Raw genomic sequence first — 20,380 nt, 5'->3', positions numbered from 1 at the left:
TAATGGTTGCTTAGCAACAAGTCTAAAGACACTATAAAAAGAACACATGCATTGATGGGTTACTGGAGTAGAATGAACAAGTACAGTAAGTTTGGTCTTTTTTGGGGGGGCTCTCTTTCTGTATCTTTCTGGGTTTGAAGGAATGTATGAAATCTACACCAACGTGTTAAATTCAAAACCCTCAAAGACATTGACAAAGTCAACACAAATTCCTCAAGATCAACAGTGAGACAGGGACCATAGACTGAAGGTAGAAATCAGAAAGTGTTGTGGGAGACTGGAACAATCCAGCATGCCAAATATTTGAAAGCAATAACCTGACCTTATTTAAAAACCAGCTGGGTGAGATCCCTGAATTGATCACCTATTAGAAACCAAACAAGCTAGATGGAACATTGATATCTTACATATTACATTAGCAATGTTTAGAAAAGATGGTACAGTACAAGTAACTGTGAAAGACAGCTTCACACACCCTAGGAGCCATATACTGTAGCTTGTGCTCCACCCCTGGGAGAATTGTGAAACACCAAATTCAGTCTGCATTTTGCCTCCTCGCCTCTCATGAAAGAGCTCTCTCTGCAGTAGCTGCAATGACTGCAATACTGGCCAACACTCTGGAGATTTACTTCATGCCTTCCTCCAAACTAAACATTCCCCAAAAAGCACTTGAAGAGTGTGACTCCCCAAGATTTTGATAGCTTACAAGGTAAAAGAAAGGAAGACCAGCAAGGGGAGAGGGATAAAACTGACTCGCCTGCTTGCATGATGATTGCCAAGCTGTAGAATTTATTTTATGCCTATAAATCAGGCAGAGTTGCATACAATAAAGATTGGATCAGGGAAATACTTGCCAAGAACGATGTGTTCCGGCAACACTATCTAAATATTTTTTATTAGCAGAATGAGTTAACAGGGAAATTTTATAAAAGCTAAAGAGAATGTCAACTCTTTCTCAGAGGACTCACAGTAAGAATTTAGAGTAGGTTGTCCTTCATATTGAGCATATTTGGCAGAATTTTCTCTCTCATACAATAAGCAATAAAATTGCACATTTGGTGTCTTGACATGATACAAAGGTTTAGCTCATTACACAAATGCACATATTTATACCCTGGATAAATGCAAATATTCCCTCCCCCTGGATTTTCTACTTGTACAAAATAAAATATTTTAAGGGCATGAACTTCTGATGAAAGCTTTGTGAAATTACAACTACCAGTAAACATCTCTCCTATTTCAGTTTCACTGTTTAATTTTTATATAGCCTGTACCTCCATCCTTTATTTTTCTAACTGCTTCATCCAGTTCAGGGTCACGGGGGAAGTCTGTGCCTGTTGCTTGCAGAAAGCGGGGAACAGTCTGGACGGGACGTAAGCAGCTTGTACATACTATTATTTTTTTTGCTATACATTTGAGCAAATGACGGATCCGAAAGCTTAAGCAAAAGCTAAATTGTATCAATGATGAGATAATAAGTTTATAAAACAACTGACCTCTGCCAAAAATGCACGATGGGGGCTACTAGTCCGAGTCCTGGTGAGGAATGTTGGCTTCACAGACAGGAGTTCAGGTTTGTCTCCAGATATCTGGATAGGTTGAATAAATTCGGATATTATGTTTCTGTTTGCAGGACTCTCATTGCCTAGAAAAGAAGAAAAATACACTAAAAATTACACAGTTTTCTTTTAAACAATATTGCAGTAATACACAGAACCAAATCTAATTTATCCCTGTTTAAATGTATTCAAAAATGTTTACAACTTAAGTACTTCTCTCTCTCATCTTGTTGCTACTGTATAACTGCTATTGTATGACGCAACTGTGTTTTTTAAAACATGTACTTTCTGAAATACCCATACACTGTATCTCTGATAAGTTCTAATCTTTCAAAACAAGTTTTTAATCTTGGAGATCACTTCTTCAACTGGATCTAAGATATTGTTTCTACTGTAAAAAAGGAAACAAAAGTGATGTTAATGCTACTGAATACAAAAAAAAAATCATGAGGCAGCAAATCTTAATTAAATTATACCAGTTTATCTACCCTGTACCAGTTGTGAAGCAAGTACAAGAGAGTTTCCGCTCTCTGTGTTCGTTAAGGTCAGTGTTTTCACAAGAACAAATTAGCTCTGTAGTATTTATGGAAAAAAACGGTCTTGAAACAATTATTCTCTACTACAAATGGCATGATATCTAGAAAGACAATGACCAGTCCATCTTATCTTTCACCACAATTAGTTAATTAATTTTTGTTGCACTTTTTTGGTTTTTAAACCTAATCGGGTTAGAGTTGATCTGTGTTATTGCCTTGTGACACAGAAGGTAGGTTCCCTCACCTTTCCCAATTGGGGTGGCTAGTCCATTGAGGAGCTGGGACAGTGATTTGGTGGGAGTCCCAGGAGTATCACACACTGCTAAAGGGTTAGTGCTGAGTAAATCAAACGTCCCAGCCTGCAGGCGAAATTTCTCGAGCTCTTTTGATAGAAGATTGAACTGCTCACTCTGTGACCGGCATTTCTCCTCCAACTCTCGAACCTTGGCCTACCATACACACAGACACAAAATGTTTGTAAAGCATTTGAGAGCACAGGCTGTGATTTCCTTTATCCTGCCACACTGCATGTAGAATGGACCACCAAGAGGGACAAATCTATTGCTGCTGATCAGACTTACACAGTTTATCCTTCTAACTGGCAGATGTAAACCCATATTGTAAAAATTAAAGAAGGAACTAACTTATCTAAGGGATTATAAATAGTAAGTATATTTTTATTGCTCATACTGTATGTGATGTCAATTCTGTATATGTAAAAAATTGCATCCTACAGCTGCCTGTCTCATAAGGTATAATAAGAAGTAGAATTCTTCCAACTCAATTTTTTATTCTGAAATAATTTCTATAGGTTTCATAGCAGACATTACTTGGCTATCATATCTGTATTGGTTACTAGGATGGATGACTCAGATCAATTATTCCATATCACAGACAATTCCTAGCCCTTCATGAGTACAACATAAAACTAAGGTTCCTGTAATTGCATATTATTGTTTTTTTTTCATTGTACAGCATTACAAATACAAAAACCTATGGTAATGGTCATAGTCTGGAAAAAGTCATAGATAACTTAGTAGTTCAAGGTCACTTCTTCATCTCTGAGGAGGAAGAAAATGGCCTTTTTTTAAGGATGCATTAGTTTTAATATTCCAAAGCATGATGTATCCAACAAGATGAGTACTATTAATTTTCTTTTCCACTTATCTTCCTGCTGACACTTCTACTTTGACGAAAGGTTAAGGGTTGTGGGAATATGGAGCAAGCTCCCAAGCCAGGTTACTGAAACTGATACCCTGGCTTCTTTCAAGACACAGCTGGATGAGATCCAGGAATCTACCTACTAACTTCTAAATGGGCTAGATAGGCCGAATGCCTCCTCTGGTTTGTAACCTTTGCTACAGAATATTCTTATGAAAGTTGGTCATCAGCATTTAGTTTGTGGGTATTATAATATTTTTTTAAACCAAAAAAATTAATTCTTTTTAGCCTTTTAGCCAAGTATGGTAATGAATAGAAAAGCAATGATCAGTCCCTGACATGAAAAACTCATAAAACAGAAATCAAATGAGATTCAATTTGATTATAGCTTATTTTAGTGATGGGACATACAGGTAGCCCCATTGCCACCCCTTTCATAAAGAACAGTGGAATGCGTGATTGTTTCTTTGGTCATTCGTTAGCCAAGAAAAAGAGGAACACATGACCATATGTAAATACAGTATACTATAGCTGAATTTCACAACTGTGTTTCATAGTATTACATATACCGGCCTCTACCAACAAGTCAATTGTCTTTGACAAAGTACATATTTCTATCCCTGATATTTTACAAAGGCTCACTCCTCTATGTGCTGGCATGAATCATCTCTAGATCAAGTTTTCTGCATATTGTTTTGTATATATCTTTTGTGTATACTGTTCAAACAATGGAAAATATCATCAGCACACTTTATGAGATTTCACACGTGTTTAGAGTGCGGACAGATTCTCCCAGATTGACTATTTCCTCTGTCCTGCACATTGTATTCTCCAAATGGTTTGCTCCATTTAAGAGAAAAACTATAATTTTTTCAGAGACACTGCTGCTCTTTGAATATGCATCTAAAATCAGGGATGTCACTTTTTAGGAACTGGTAAAGGTTTTTTCCATGGAGGAAAAGAAAAGAGACACAACATTTCGGTTGTAGAGATGTGACTGAAGTATGAGGTTGGCTCATATGACTTTTTAGATCACTACATAATTAAATGATATCATAAAATAGCTGAGTTGGTGAATTATATATTTCAGTGTATATTTCAGAATATACACTATCTTACATAATGATCTTGTAAATACATGCAGAACTCATGCAAAACTAAAGAAGCACATACTTAAAGAGATATTAATCTATTTTCAATAGAAGAATGCTTTAGTACAGGGATCCTGGTCGGGACCACATAGATACTGGTTCTTGCTCCTGCTCCTGCTGAGCTCTCAGTTACTGTACACAACTGGAGCCTAAATTGGCTTAATAACAGAATTGTTTTGAACTTCCGACTGCTTTTAGCTCATGTTGAAAATTGCCTTTTGCATTTCTTGAGTGGAATAAAATCCCAATCTTTTCAGTGGTGAAAAAAGTTGCCAATAATTCCAGTCAAGAAGCTTGTTATTTCAATTAAGGCTTCAATTAGGCAACTGTGCTCAGCTGTAATGGAAACCAGCAGGTGTGTTGTCTCGAAGGGGCCTTCCTTCAGCTCTGTTTTGTAAGTCTTAATGGAGTATAGTTTGTAGTTAGAGAAAATGTCTCTCTATCATTTAGTAAATTAATACAGGACAGCTATTAGCTGTGGATCCTTCAGATCAGATTTTAAAATTCAGTTACTTCATCTGCACTAGTGATTCAGCAATATAAAGTCAGTCCACACAGGTCTACAGCTAAGAAGAATTGCAAACACACTGTAGTACATGTCCAAGAACTGAATATTCCTATTTTCTCAGTTGTCTTCATTTTACCCATGAGGATTCAATCAGAAAATCAGAGGATTCAATCAAAAAATATTTCTGCAATTATTAGAAATAGTTGGTAGCCTAAACAATTGTGGAATGGGTAACATGTCTTTGTGGCCAGAATCAACATTGTACTTGGTTCTACGGTTTAAAGATTGCATATGAAAAAAGTAAAGTTATTGTCTTGTTTATCTCTTTTGACCTTTGGCATCTGTTCAGTTCTTGAATCATGCAAAATTAGAGAAGAATGTCTGAAGCACTGCAACCCCCAAATTAATTTAGCCATCAATTTTTTTCTCAAGAAAATGCAGTAAATTTGAATAGGCATCTTTAAGATTACAAAAACATTAAGATTATAAAAACAGTAGAATAAATATTATTTTTTTATTTTTATATTTCTAATTATCAGCAGTTTATACAGTTCCTCAAATGCTATGATTATCAAAATAATGTAAATGCATAATAGCATGATTACAGATTGATAGTGTATAGATAATAGTGAAATATAATATAAATTAAATAGAATTAAAGCTCAAATTAAACTGGGGGACATCTGTCATTTTCAAAATAATAAAATAATAATAGTTGAAGAATGTTAGGCAACAAACAATTCTGAAATACCTGCATGCTGTCCAAGGTGTTCTGTATGTGAAGAAATAAACATACCAATAACACAGTGACAAAAGAAAAAGATACCACAAATAATGTCACATAATGCACAGTAAGACTATTGAATATTAACATAATAAGAAAAGATAAAGGATTTCATTTCACATCATGCAAAACAATCAATAACAGAATATGACACACAAATCAACTTCACATATAAATAGAAACATACTGTAACTTAAGTGCAAAACAAATAGCATTATAACCTACTGTAACTGAACATCCTGCAGAAAATGTTAAGTGAAAACAGAAGAATATAGTACATCTATTTTACATCTGCGTTTTTTTCTTTAATGCTGGTAATATCCGATAGCTTTGCTTCTAGAAAAGCTGCCCTGTATTTGCTTTCAATCCATAAAAATATTTAGACAAGAACAAATACAAGTTATACTTATTTTCTGCAGACTTTCTGTCACAACCTAGACATTGTGACTTGCAAGCACTCTTTTATTAAAAAAAACCTTATTTGTAAAGTTGATTAAAAGAGGAAAGCAGGTATCAACTGACAAGTGAACCCAAAAATGGACATTCAAATACAGTGGAATACAGCTACTGTACATAAATTATATTTTTCTGGAGGTTTCTATTATTTTTTTTTAGAAACCTAAAGTGCCTGGTAGATTGTACAAAATAGCCAAAAACTGCTTAGATTTTGAATATGGTACCACTCAGCTACAGAATCAGATTGATAGTTACCCATAACCTATGAAGACTGCTTGCTTTTAATACACATGCTAACTTTGAAGAATGTTCCTTCCAAGAAATTATCTACAGTATATACGTACAGGTATGACCTGACGCAGACCAGAGTATTCCACATGCATTTCAAAAAAGTAAAAAAAAGAAACATGATCGAGCACTTTCTTACTATAACACAAAATGCAGTTAAAACCGGTAAGACTTTGTAAATACTTGGAAATCAGACCTCCTCCTCACCACCAACTTCAATCTACCTCTCATCATAAACCAAGTACCTTTACTCTGAATTCATCCCACTAGGCCAGAGATTTGCTTAATTGATTTTTTTTCCAATCAGTCAACGGGCTTAACAAATGTATGGACGTTAATGGCGTTTGAAAGTCTCACTTTGTATTTCATTTCAGTGGACATATCTTCAGCATAAAAGATTCCATTTTTATGTGAATTGATATGCTTTAAATGATATTAGGAATACATCACACAATGAAACAATCAAAATCAGAGATGAACACAGGCGATATCTGTTTCAGAGATACGGTTTATTGATTTAATACTGGCAACATTAGAAAACTTATTCTCATGTCCATTCTTTCTTGCCTGCTATTTTTTTTTTAATTAAACTGAGATTAATATCCTGCCTTTGGGAACACTGTTCTGACCTGTTCTGGAGAACTCATCCGAAACCTACCACATATAAGAATTCAAAAATACCCCCAAGAAGTAAAGCATTTGAAAGCTTCATTAACACTTGAAATGGACTTATGGACAAACTTTTGACTTTAACTACCTTGGCTGGATGGGATGTTGAGAAATGCAACCGGGAAGGAGTATGCACAGTACGTGTACTGTACATGAACCAACTAATGGAAACTGAGGTTTTTTCTTCTTCCCAAATGTATGGTCTGAGCTCCATTAAGTAAAACGTGTGCTGAATGCTGTGTTACAAAATAATATTGTGTCCCCAAATGGGTCAATCATCTAACTTACCTACCATATGTATACTGAGAGCCATTGCAAAAGAAAATGTAAACTGAAACATTTTTTTTGAACAGCAAATCAAACTATACAAGCAAAGCTAGAAAAACACAATGATTACTTTGATGTAACTATAATGTAAATAATAATTAAAAATAAAAATACACCAGGTCCATGTAATATCTGAAACCTATCATTTGCCAACTGTTTTGACCAAATATTCCTCCAATGTTAACCTCAAAGAACTGAAAAGCAAATTTACCATCATTTGGACTATGGCTGGAAAATATTATTTTCTATCCTAAAAGTTATATTTTTGCTGAGATGAAGGACAGAATTGAAAAGGCATTGAGCTGAGAGTAGGGGTTTGGACTGAGCTAGGGTTAGGGTTTTGAAAACTATAAGGCTATGAGGAAAAAAAACTGGTGTTAGGGTTGTGTACCAAATGGTTAAAATAAGAGCGTGTGAGGACTAGACAAACATTAACTTTATTATCTGCTCATATTGAGATGGCTCTGGTTCTTCATAGGTCTAGAAATATATGCGTACATTTTACTTATCCAAAGAAAAATTCAATGATGAAACAAAAATGACAACATATAAAAGTAATGCTAGAAAAATGCAATAACTGCTTCAACAGAACTCATATTGTAACCCTAGCAATGTCTTAAATACCCCAGATACAAAATGTGTCAACACTTAACTGTAAATCATTCTACTTTTGACTCTACTATTGTTCAGGAAATTTGCCATCATTTAGACTATATCTGGATGCTTGGAGAATATTGGTCAAGCAATCCAAAGAATAAAAAAGGAGAAAATGATATTTTTTATGTTTTTAATCAGTTCTAACAACCTTTCGGAAGATTGCCCAGTTTATTGTTTTTTTATTATTTTATTCCCATAACTTTTGCAGATAAGAATTTCTTGCTTATGGTGCTCAGCTATTAAAAAAACAAACATCTTACTAATAATGTAGAACACCACAATTAGCTAAGCTGTATTCACATCACTTCCACATCTGATCCTACAGTACATGCTACAGTACATTCAAATTAATTTCTAACAACAAAATTAAACAAATTAAGAAATGAGAAAAAACAAAGACAAAAATACCTTTTGCTTACCTCTAACAGTTGTACTGCTCCTTCATGCTCCTTCTTAGCTTCAACCTGAGCCTTTACCAATAAGAGAAAAGAAAAACTTAGGTGTAAAAAAAGGCAGTGTTTCTGTCAGACACTTTTTATAGTGATAGGAAAGACCCAGTCAGGACCATCAAAAAGCTCTTGAGTGTGTACACCTTTAAAAACAATGCTTTCCTTTCAGTGATTGTTAAACAAGTGATTTAAAAAAAAAATATCAACACAACACAGAGCTACACAAACACTCAGGAGACACTTCTTATAAATGTCAGCAACAATGAGCTCTCAGGTAGGGTCCCCTGTTCACACGTATATAATCACTGGAGAAAGACAAAATGATTGTGCTTGATAGTGTTGTTATTACTATGATTTAACAGGCTCATTATTAGAGAATTTTCAGTGTAGTAAATACATTTTATTATGTGCCATTTCTTTGCTGAAACCTTCTGATTCTCTTAACAATTATCCATAAAATGTGCTCCAGTTTCCTCACACAGTCCAAAGACATACTGGTAGGTAAATTAGCTTCTGGGAAAATTGACTGTGGTGTGATTGTGTCTGTTTGTGTGCTCTGTGATGAACTGCTGTCCCATCCAGGGTGTATCCTGCCTTGGGTCTGTTGTTTGCTGGGATAGGCTCCAGCTCCCCCGTAATCCTATATTGGATAAAGTGTATGGTTGAGTATTAGAAGTGAAAATAACTCCTTATTAATATGATCTCATTAGTGGTAGACACAATACTGTTGACAGTACGCCAGACAGATAATATATTGTATGAGGTTTTAGATATTAGCTAACTGATGCTGCTGAGTGTTTAAGATCCACATTTGGATGGATTTTTTCTTGATTAACATGGAAGTGAATATGGCAGAAGAAAGACTAAACCTAACCAAGAAGCAAATATTAAAAAAATATCTATGATATATAAAGCACGTAAACCATCACTATTGAGCATCAAAAGACACCTAGTTATGACACCAACTCAGCTATGCTTATGTGCTTTTAGAAAACTAAAGTGGACAGATTTTGATTAAGTAATTCTGACATTTTGATTAACTGAGTGATGCTGCCTGTTGCAATAGTACTAAATCACCTCATTAGTAAGGGAGCTGACTGGGTGCTGGTGATTAAGTCATTTAACCCATTGAATGTCATGTCTGGTGAAATTCAGGGAAGAAAAGTTCCTTGGTCCACTTCATACGGGCTCATCCTAGTGAGACAACATTCAAGCAGGACAATGCATGTCTTCGTATGTCTTATAATGCCTTATCATGCTTTTCTTGCAAGATAAGAATGCAACAGCTATGAATTCAATGCCCTGCTTGCCATATGTGAGCACCTGTGGTATGGGCTGTGATGATATGTTGCATCTAGGGTAAAGAGAGCAGTTAAAAGTCACATGCATGTCCACGATCTACACAAGAAATCGGACAAGATCTCACAAATCTTCATCTGCAACCTGGCTTAAAGCACATGTCACAGACTTACAGCTTTCATTGCTTTCAACTATGGTCACCCATGACGCTAGCCTGTGACGTTAGCTGTAGATTCACTCTGTTGAATAACATGCCAATGCAACAGCCACAATACATATTTTCACAGTGATTACCTTGTTGATTTCTAGAGGTTATCTGTGATGCTCAGTTTATGATTTCAGAGAATTTTTGATTTTCTAAAAGGGATCTCTAGATTATACTGTCCATTTATGAAGAAGGCGTGGAAGGCCAGTTAGGGCAATGAAGTTAGTCAGCTGAGACCAATGATTGCAGATGCATGAAATCACAGACAATAAGAGTAAAGAAGTGAGACGAAAGCTTTCTGTATCTTCAGTACCTTATTCATTGATCCTATAAATTTATAAGAATAGAATCCACAACATTCAGCTTTTAAAACAACTAATACTGAAAAAGTCATTCAGCTGCCATCTGTTTAGGTTTCATTACCTTCAGTTAATAGAGCCACACTCAACACTAATATCAGTGCATCCAGGGAGAGTTGGTTGCACTTTTTTGATAACTGTTACAAATGTTACAAATCCATTTTTTCTACATCAGACAAGTTCTTTAATATTGTTGGTGTCTTTGCAGTATTTTACACTACGATAATAAGCTCATTTGCTTTGTCTACCTATTGTACTTTTAATTAAGTTAAAAAATAAAGATAATCATATTTAAACTAAACAGACAAATGTTCATACTGGTATTACTTAAATGTAATAATATTTATATATTTATAATTTATGTTTCAGATGAAAGAAACAAAATACTTCTGCAAATTTCTCTTTCATGACCCTTACAAATGTTGATTCATTTAATGACGCCAGCATTAAGAGAGTACTTAAGTAGTTTGTTTTAAATATAGAACATGTTATTAAAATTAAGCCCCTGTTTCACTAGAGAAAACAAGACAACTATTAAATCACATCATGCCCTTTCTGTACTGCCAGTTCCAAAGAATGTGTTATAATAACCACATAATGCTGGGCTTAAGAAATATTTTGGATACACAAATAGTACTCTGTGGCGTATTAATCCACTTTAATTAGGGGGTTTTGAAGAAGAGATTGCAATATCACAGACTAAAAAATGTTTTCTGCGCAGATGATACATTTTCTTCTGTGCAGTTAAACTCTGTTATAAGGTGATTGGGAATAATAATACGGAACAACAATTAGAGTTATTTCTCTAAATTATCGGCATAATAAAACAGAAAGTGCTCGTCTACTTCAATTTGAAGGCTCATTAGAGTAGAATGACTTCAAGTGCAGAGAAGAGGACTCCACTACTAAACTCTGCCTTTGTCACAGATTAATCAATGAGATTGTGGATTCATGGTGATTGCTGTACCCCGTAGTTCTGTCACCCCCATCTCTTCTCAATCCATTTCATTGGCTTCCTGATTTGTTTTTGGACTATATTGGGGCAGTAATTCAAAAAGCACAGTCAACTCTGGACAGGTGCATGAGATTAGTAAAAACCACTAGGTGAGCTAGGAGAATTCAGATTCAAGTGTTCTCCTGTTCTACTGCAGGAGCACATGAACTTGACAGGAGAAGGATCATGTTCGTGATGTCTTTGCTTGGGTTTATTGTGTCAGGAAGGAGGAGAAGCAATGGTTCTTTAGTTAAGTTTGTGTATGGAGCAAATATCTAAGGAATATTTTTAAAAAATGGTTGGAAATCAGAAGGCTCCTAGGGACATGGCTTCTCAGGTTTCTCAGACCAACAATCTGCCAGCTACCATTGTTTATTTGCAATTGTTACCTGTTTTGTGTTACGTTCTTGTACTTTATGGTCTCACTGCAAATCAGATGTTACTGCACAATATTTCATCGCTACTGAAAACTGAGGTACAAAACAGGCAGCCATTCCATATTATTAATGGGTGTTTAATACTGCATTTGCAAACATTCAACTTTATTACCTAAAATACAGCACAATTTACTTCCTTTTATTTGATATGACTCCTAACATCTGTCAAGAAAAATGTTGTTCCACATGACTAAGGTAACATCTGCCATATTTCTAATTTTATAAAACCACAGCACAAGTGATTAAACTGTCCCCCTTCCCCTGAAGAAAAAGCAAGCAAAATGTAACAAGGTATTATTGATGCAAATTAAGATTAACTCCTTCTACCCATGAATAACACTTGATGGGGGTTGTATGTTACTGTATATGAGTATCAGATGATATTCCTTCTTATTCGATCTTTCATGTGCCATCTTGGAAAATACTTGTTCTTTATTTTATAGATATTGCTTATGCTTTCTGTGTTGCATCCACACTTTATTTCTTGATACAACAGCCATATTTGAAGGCTTTCAAGTACAGTACCATTCTTATATCTTAATCTTACACTGGACTTTGAGTGATTAGACAACAGAAGAAGATTCCAAAACATTTTGTTCTAGATATAATTATTTTATACAAGCATGTATCCAAATCTTGATCCGGGTGCGATGACATCTTTTCATTGCCTTCTGCCTTTTGTTTTTCTAATATTCTTTATTGAATGCATTGCAAATAAGAGATGCTCAAAGTTGAAATTTTGTTAAGACGGTGTTACTAATGTGTGCATTCCTAATTGTCCGTTTTGTATTCCACAGAGTCCTACCTTACCTTCTGCAGAAGGTCGATCTCCTGCTGCTTAGCATTGAGAACTGCCAAAGCATGCTCATGCTCTAACTCCAGCTGTTGCCTCCGCTCGGCAGCCTCACGCATATGCTGCAATGAATCAATACATAGAAATAAACATATTAGACACAGCAGCACCTCCGCCTGCCAGAGAAGTGGGCAGCTCTGGTCCTGTTAAACTGTAACAGCTCCAGATGTTTTCGTGAACCATGCACTAGTAAGAAGCGTGCAGCACATTGGAGGCTCTTGGCGAGTATCTTTTGCTAGTGATCTTTGGGCAAGAAATCTCGGACCAAATTATGAAAGAGGACTGGAGACATGCTGCATCCATAAAGCATTCAGCACCCTGAAAAGATTGCTATCCAGTTTCTTTTATAACCATCTCTTAGACATATAATTGATGAGCTTCAATGGGAATGTTAATTTGGGTATCTGGAAAACCACTAGGAAATAAAACAGTATTAAGTCATTCAAACTATGCATCATTTTTTTCTGCTAGAGCCCTTTGGTGTAAACTCTCCAGTGTGCTTCATTGTTTGTTGGTTATTGTCTGCGATCCTTTGTAATAACTGGTGAATAATAAATGCGGGTTTAATCCAAGACTATTATGGGCAAAATGAGTAATGCATGATTTTATAGGGTAAAGAAAACAATGGATTGAAAAAAAGTTCTTAACTCTGCAAAATGTTTCCACGGATTGATGAGTTTATTGACAGCGATACTTCTGTCATGCTACGTCGTACTTCACCTGCGAGGTTTTCGTGAGACACTCGTTAACAAAACTTTGATTGCCCTTTGCAGCCGAGTTTGTGTATGAAGCATCAATGCCTATTGTCACATGCAAAACTGCATTGTGCTGTACATTGAAGAAAGGTCCTCATGAGATATCACGTGCCAGAAGAAAGCGTAAGATGAAGAGGAAAGAAGGACTATAAGTATAAAAACAGCCCACCCCCCCACCTTGATGGGGGTAGATATCATGATACCTTCTTAATCTAACTCAGGGGTGAACAGCTCCAGTCCTCCAAGGCTGTAACAGCTCCAGTTATTAGTTCCAACCAGGCACTGGAAAGCAATAAACATTTAAGTGATTTGTAATTGGCGAACGGCAGAGTTTTGGCTCTTGTTTGGAACACAATTCTGGACCTGATTGACCCTGTGACTGGAGGTTAGTTCCCCTCTTTTAATGCTTCAGAAGATTAACTGACAACATTGTGGTTATAAGAGTAATGCAGAATCTGTTTTCATGCACATTCATTGGATACAAGAAGAGGCATTGCTGCTAAAACAGAATTATTGGTACTGCATCCTTCATTTTGTAGGGGATATAACTGGGTATAATAAATTAATCTGTCACTGTGTCAGGTTCCCATTTTTGTTTTTCATAAATAAATATATTTTCACTTTGCGGAAAGGAAAGCTTTCAGTTTTTAATAAAATGTGAAACGATGCAAAAAGGCTTTGAAGATATGAAGTAGCATTTTGGAAAAAGTGCCTGATGAAAAAATATAATCTACAAGTAAAAAAAGCTAAGCCAGACTGTTTACAATAAACAGACATGATCTTACAAAGATATGTATCTTTTACCTTATTCTAAAAAAAACTTTCAAATCTCTTTTTTAACCGTAGGAGTATAAAATAGTGTTAATTTAAAAAAAACAAACTGTGATTAAGTATAGTTGTGGCTGCAAAACCAGAAGACAAGATCACAAATGGAGGTAATAAGAAAGTACATTGAAGAATGAGAACATAAAGGACTTCTTTACACAAAGGGTGGGAGGTGTCAGATCGATCTACTAGCAACCATTAGAGTGTGATGCATTGAATGGTCACCTCTCATCTGAAGTCCTCTTATGTTCACATGGTCTTGTGAATCACAAATATATATGACATGTAAATTGTAACCTTGCTATTTATTTGGGAGAGGCTGCTTTTCATAAAACTCAGGAATTTGAAGTGAATATCATATCTACATCACACGAAATACTTCATATTTCTATCATTTCCCAAGAGCAATGTGCTGTGGAGTTTCAGATAAATTAAGTGATTATTTTACTATTAAACAAATTGGTAGTTAATTAGATTGTATCAACAATATATATACAAAATCAGTTTCTTTAGTAAAAAAATGGAAAGATATTGGGATCAGTAGCATTTTAATTAGGAGCAGCGAGAAGCAGATTGCACTTTTTATATACAGTAACTTTCCTGGCAGAGATATAGCCTAGGTTGAAAAAGCACAGATTAAGAGTCAAAACGGAAAGAAAAGCTGCAGTTGAAAAACTCCTAAATGGGCAATGATGTAGCAGTAATGACGGGCTCTCAAACCATCTGTGTCCACTACAACAGGGGACAGTCACATGAACAGTATATACTTCAGATTTTCTTGCTCCATAACATTCCTTTGCAATCAGCATTTCAAGGTGTTCCCTGGGAATGGACACTTAAATGTAAAAACGTGGCAATTCCTCAGATGATATTTGTATTCTGCTACAGATGGGTTACATTTATTCAGGGAAAGAACTGCAACTTGCACACTGAAACAAATTACCAAGGTACTGTAGCACTAACAGCTGCTCTGGGATTCTCTCAGCTGGGGATGTGGTATAGAATGATTGCTCATCAGCAAGAAGGTATTTGTACTGAGGCCTAACTCTTTTCTAGCTGAAACCTATCCTTAATGATGTGCACTGTTATTTACAACACAAACCAACACATTTGATAGGAACTGTGCATTTCCTTCCCCAAAATAAAACAATATTTTACCAAAATAAAAAAAAATGTTTGCTATTTCGACATTCCAATTAGATTCCAAAAAACATTTTTAGAAAACATTTCTAAATTTCTACCAATTAACACAACACCTTCTGCTTTGCTATTTTTCAAAGCAGACATTGTAGATACAGTAGTTGTTTGTCATGTTATACACTGTAGCTGTAAAACAAAGACACAAGAATTTCACCTTTCTGAGATGAAAAATGAAGGCAGATGCTGCAACTCAGAACTTTTTTTTAGTTTATTATATGGAGTAGAAAACATTTTGAAGAGATAAAGTGGATACTTGTACATTTTCTGAACATCAGCAGGACTTTCATTTTCAGAGACTCTGTTCTTTCAATCCACTGACCACCTTGTCTTTGTGTAACAGAATGTTGTGTGAATGCTTTCTTTTAAAAGACTCAACTATATAATGCCTTCTTTTCCACTGCAACAGGCATTAATGACTGAAAGCACCAAAGGGAACAATTGTTCCCATTACTGGTGTACTGTTGAGTGTTACTTGTTAATGGGAAGCATTTTAATATATAATAGAGAAAGTAATCACTGTAATTACCTCATTAATTTTTTTAAATTGTTATCTGAGAGAATGGATAATTTTCACAGCGAGACCACCCTGTTAATATGAGTTACTCAACCCCCTTCCCAACTTTCAACTGAAAGAAAAAATCCTTCTACAATAACAGATAGTGTCCAAAACTTTGTTGTATCACTTTCTTTCAACTTCAGAGCTGTGACTGAAACAAACACCTGAAATGCTCTGCAGATGTTTCTAGCTCTAATTTCTTCATTAACTCTCTTCTTGAAATCAATAAGTAGGAAAAGAAACTAAGATCTGTGCTGTAGAAATCCCATTTCCAGTCCCAGTTAAGTACAGATTCTATTGACCAACGGGCATACAAAATAATGGCTATACTGATTTTTCCAATAGAACTCATGCTCTGAGCTCGTGAACCTGAAACTGAAGATTGCAGCAATTACTGAATAGTGTTATACCAGTTACTACTACTGCCTAATAGCCCATGGTCCTCAGTTCGATTGCAGACGTGGGCCCTTCTGAGTTTCATCTCTTTTCATCTTTTTATGGGGGTTCCACAGGGTTCATGGGGGTTTTCAGAAGGGCTTTGGTTTGCACTCGCCTTCAAAAGAAATGTTGGCTCGTTTAACATTTGTCACTAAATTATGTATCGTGCTTATCCGTGTATGCCCTGCGATGACCTGGCATCCCGAGTGGCCTGTGCTTCTGGGATAGGCTCTAGAATGCTATAGCCCTTATCAGAAATAACAAGCTTTCTCATAATTGATGGTTAATGATTTTTGCTAGAATTCTTTAATTGACAACTCTCCAAACTCAGAAATAGAGTTTTGGTGATAACTGTCTTCTTAATGAGGGATATGAATATGGTGCAAATGTGTAAGTCCAAGTCAAAGAGAAAATGTATTGCCAGAATGTCCTATAATATCCCGTAATATCCTAATATTCCTTTTTCTTCACTCATTTGAATGAAGAAAATGATGATAATGAATAGGTAAGGAAAGCTGAATGCAGCCTTATGGCGTATTTCTTGAGAAAAAAGGAATTGCACAATGCAGACCTTTAAAAGATTTTTATAATAGTTTCAGCAGTAGCAGTCTGAAAATGCCATATTGGATAGGAAAGCAAGATGAAGTAGATTTAATGAAAGAAATAGGAGATTACTTTAGAAAGAGCATATGGGAGAAGTAACTACTGTATGCCAATATTAGTGGTAATGCAGTATGACACAAAATCCAATTGGTGCAAAAATCACTTCTGTGTCACTATCACTACTGATGATCACGGCTACAATATTTCGTGTTATAGCTGTTTCCTAGCAAGCAATGAGGTATTTTGCGCTTGATGATAAGAGGCTATGTATTTCAGGATTATATATACAGTATTTCAAAAACTTTGTATAAACATTACACGAATAAAAATACATTTATCTAGCAGAAAGGAAAATGAAAAACCAGCTATTTGATGTGGAAGTGTGGTATAGATCTGCATAGTATTATTTAATTGTGTGCTAATGAGGTGTTCAAGGACAGTAGTATCCCATGTGTCTTGTGAATAATGAGTTCATGAAAATGAATGTGACATTTGTTTTACAGATAGCCAGATATGAGCAAATGAATTGTAGTGCAACCAAAGCCCTTCTCCAACCCAAATAAAACAATCTTTGCTACTTTTTCATACTGTATGGAATTCAGATTAACACATGCACACGATTAGTAATTTGGGTTTTGGATGATTTCAATGTGTATGTTTTTTAAATTATTTTAGTCTTCCTTGGAGAAATTCCAACAAGGGCTTAATGACTGGAAAATAGCAAAGAATGACATCACAAACTGAAACCATGCATTTATGATTAGTTCACTGTACTTCTCAAGCTAAAGCCATTGTCTGATTTCTCTTTGTATACTGAATACAGGAACAAGAAATACAATTTTACTCTTGATATACAGAAATAAAAAGGGTACCCACAAACCATAGACACATCACTTCTAACTGTAAAATAAAAAATATGAAGAAGTGTTATTTCCAACTATAATTTACAGTAAAAGTAATGCTGAATTCCAGGATTCCTCTGAAATATTGCCTAACACAGAATTCTCAATAAAATCTGTAATGGCAGGGTCCCAGAGTGGCTTCTCGAAAGAACAGACTGAGCTCTATAACCCTGATTTGAGCTTGCTTTGTCATAAAAAGCTCGTAGTCAGGGCTTCCCCACAATTAATGGCAAAAACATTAGCCAGAGCGACCTACACATCCTGCAACAGTGAGCCTGATGCTTGTCAAGGGTTTGCAACTTTGATGTGTAACAAGGAGCTGCACTGTTCCTACTATGAATTGCTGCTTAGCTGTAGGCACTGTGGGATTTGTGGTGTATGGTTCCACTGTTTAGAAGAAACCAAACACAGTTCTCTACCCCCTCTGTTGCTACAGTACAAGGACTCTGAATTGCTAAATCCAAGATTGGGGTTTTAAAAAGAAAGTAGCTGTCATTGAAAAATGATCGTACATTTTATATTACGAAAAGGGGGTAGCGTAGCATAGGGGATAGGCCATTGGACTCATAACTAAAGGTTTGTGGGTTCAGTCTGTGCCACAGAAATTGCTGTTCTACACTTGGTTTAGGTAATGTACCCCATTTGCTTCCATCTACACAGGTATTTGGGTGGGGACCAGTATTGCTGGGGTTTTACTCCTGCATACTACTGTATAGTCCATTAGGATAGTATTTGGCAAGTTAAAAAATCTGGAATTAACTCTCAGGAATTAAATCTGGAATCTCCATTTATGTTTAAGAATCATGTCCTACTTCAAATATTAAGCCAGCAGTTAAGTGGATTTTACAAGACATAGTATTATCTGTATAGGTTCACTGAAACCTCAGTCATTTGGCATAAATGATAGGCTTCCCTTTCCCAATCACAAAACAATTGTCCTTTTTTTGTACTGTTCAAGTGACATCAGTCATCTATTCTTGGTAATGTTTTATCTGAAATCAATCTCCTTTTTGAACAGTGCATTTTCATCCAAACTGCACTTACAGGTCTTTTATTTGACTAATCTTCTATTTCTGCAGTTGTAACTACAAAATCATCCTTTTAGTTTACAGCTCAAGATGTTTGGCATTATTCTGTTTAAGAAATGTTTGTTGTGAGAAACGTCTAGCAACAGCTTGGAGAAAGTGCTTATTTTCCTTTTTGTTCAGCAGATTTAGCGGTAACTATGCAATTGAAAGGTTGTAGACATAGGACAGGTTTACTCTGGAATGTATCAGACAGTGCAACATCTAAAACATCTGGAGATATCTGGGAAGCTGATGTTTTTGTGTGAATTTCCTCACCTTTAGGACCTGCTCTAGGTTCTCCAGTTTGACGTGGAGCTGTTTCTTCTCCTGCAGGGCCGAATTTCTGTCCTGAGTCACAATATCAAGGGTTTCCCTAAGCTGGACATAGTCCGACTTCACCTGAAAATCAAATTAAATGTGTTTTTTTTTAACACACACAAGCGTAGTGAGAACATACAAATACAAATAGTGTCAATAAGAAGCAATGGAGTGATTTAAAAAAACAATTTAAACACAGAATGAAACAGAAACTTAAAATCCAACTACATCAGGTGCTTGATCATGTAACCTCATGACATTCCATTTTATTCTCATTTCATATATTGATTACTTCCATGTCCTCTCATGTCTTCACAAAAAAACATTTCCCCGTATTATTTACCAAGTTTTGGTGATCTCATTAGTATCTGTCAGTACAGTTTTTTTTTATATATTTTGTCGATTTGACAGAGATGTGATGGAGAAATGATTAACTAGAACTGGTATTAGATTTGTGTCACAATAAGTAATTGTGCTCTTTTTTTATATGTAATTTTTAGACGCGCTTTTTTGATATGTAATTAGAGTGGGAGTGGAAGTAGAGAGAAAGGGCCAGGAAAAGCACATGATAACTCATGATGCTATCATGAAAATGACTGATAAGTCTTTTTTTTTCCTGTTTACTAGGATTTACACTTTTTAACACTTAAAAAAGGTTAAAAGGTCTAAGCTCTTCAAAATGTACATGTGTGCTAAAATAACATCTTAAATTCCAAGAAACCCACAGCTGTAACTGCATGTAGGGTGTTTATTATTAAACAATAAACAGAGGGGAATTATCTTTAGCACTATATAACTGCAGAATCTGGGGTTTCATGGGCCATGAGCATGATCCACTTCATGTTTAGTGCTGGCGAGCAGACCTTCAGAAGATCCCTTTTCATTAATAGGCAGTGATAATTTCTGTTGATTTCCACCCACGGAGGTAGACGGCTTATTTTACTCTTTTGTTTTGCCATCTGTTCACTTTTTGTAAAATAATTTTCTACATCTAAAAGGTGCAGCATAAAGTAACAAATTGTGT

The 20,380-nt window shown here is 35.6% G+C and overlaps 1 protein-coding gene across 1 annotated transcript in view; it reads right to left on the bottom strand.

Moving 5' to 3' along the window:
• rimbp2b (RIMS binding protein 2b) overlaps positions 1–13,708 on the bottom strand; it is a 48,350-nt gene extending 34,642 nt beyond the window's left edge. Inside the window, exons 1-6 of the mRNA XM_088935873.1 lie at positions 13,651–13,708; positions 12,650–12,754; positions 8,516–8,566; positions 5,667–5,687; positions 2,340–2,544; positions 1,497–1,645 (exon numbers count right to left, since the gene is read on the bottom strand). Of these exons, the coding sequence (XP_088791999.1) occupies positions 1,497–1,645; positions 2,340–2,544; positions 5,667–5,687; positions 8,516–8,566; positions 12,650–12,751 (528 nt within the window). The 5' untranslated portion in view covers positions 12,752–12,754; positions 13,651–13,708. The remainder of the gene's footprint in view (positions 1–1,496; positions 1,646–2,339; positions 2,545–5,666; positions 5,688–8,515; positions 8,567–12,649; positions 12,755–13,650) is intronic.
• Positions 13,709–20,380: the final 6,672 nt, after the last annotated feature.

The sequence above is a fragment of the Atractosteus spatula genome, chromosome 17 (assembly GCF_055471065.1).
Source record: "Atractosteus spatula isolate fAtrSpa1 chromosome 17, fAtrSpa1.hap1, whole genome shotgun sequence".
Taxonomy (NCBI): Eukaryota; Metazoa; Chordata; class Actinopteri; order Semionotiformes; family Lepisosteidae; genus Atractosteus; species Atractosteus spatula.
Note: the sequence above shows the minus strand (reverse complement) of the source record. Positions and strands in the feature narration are given on the sequence as shown.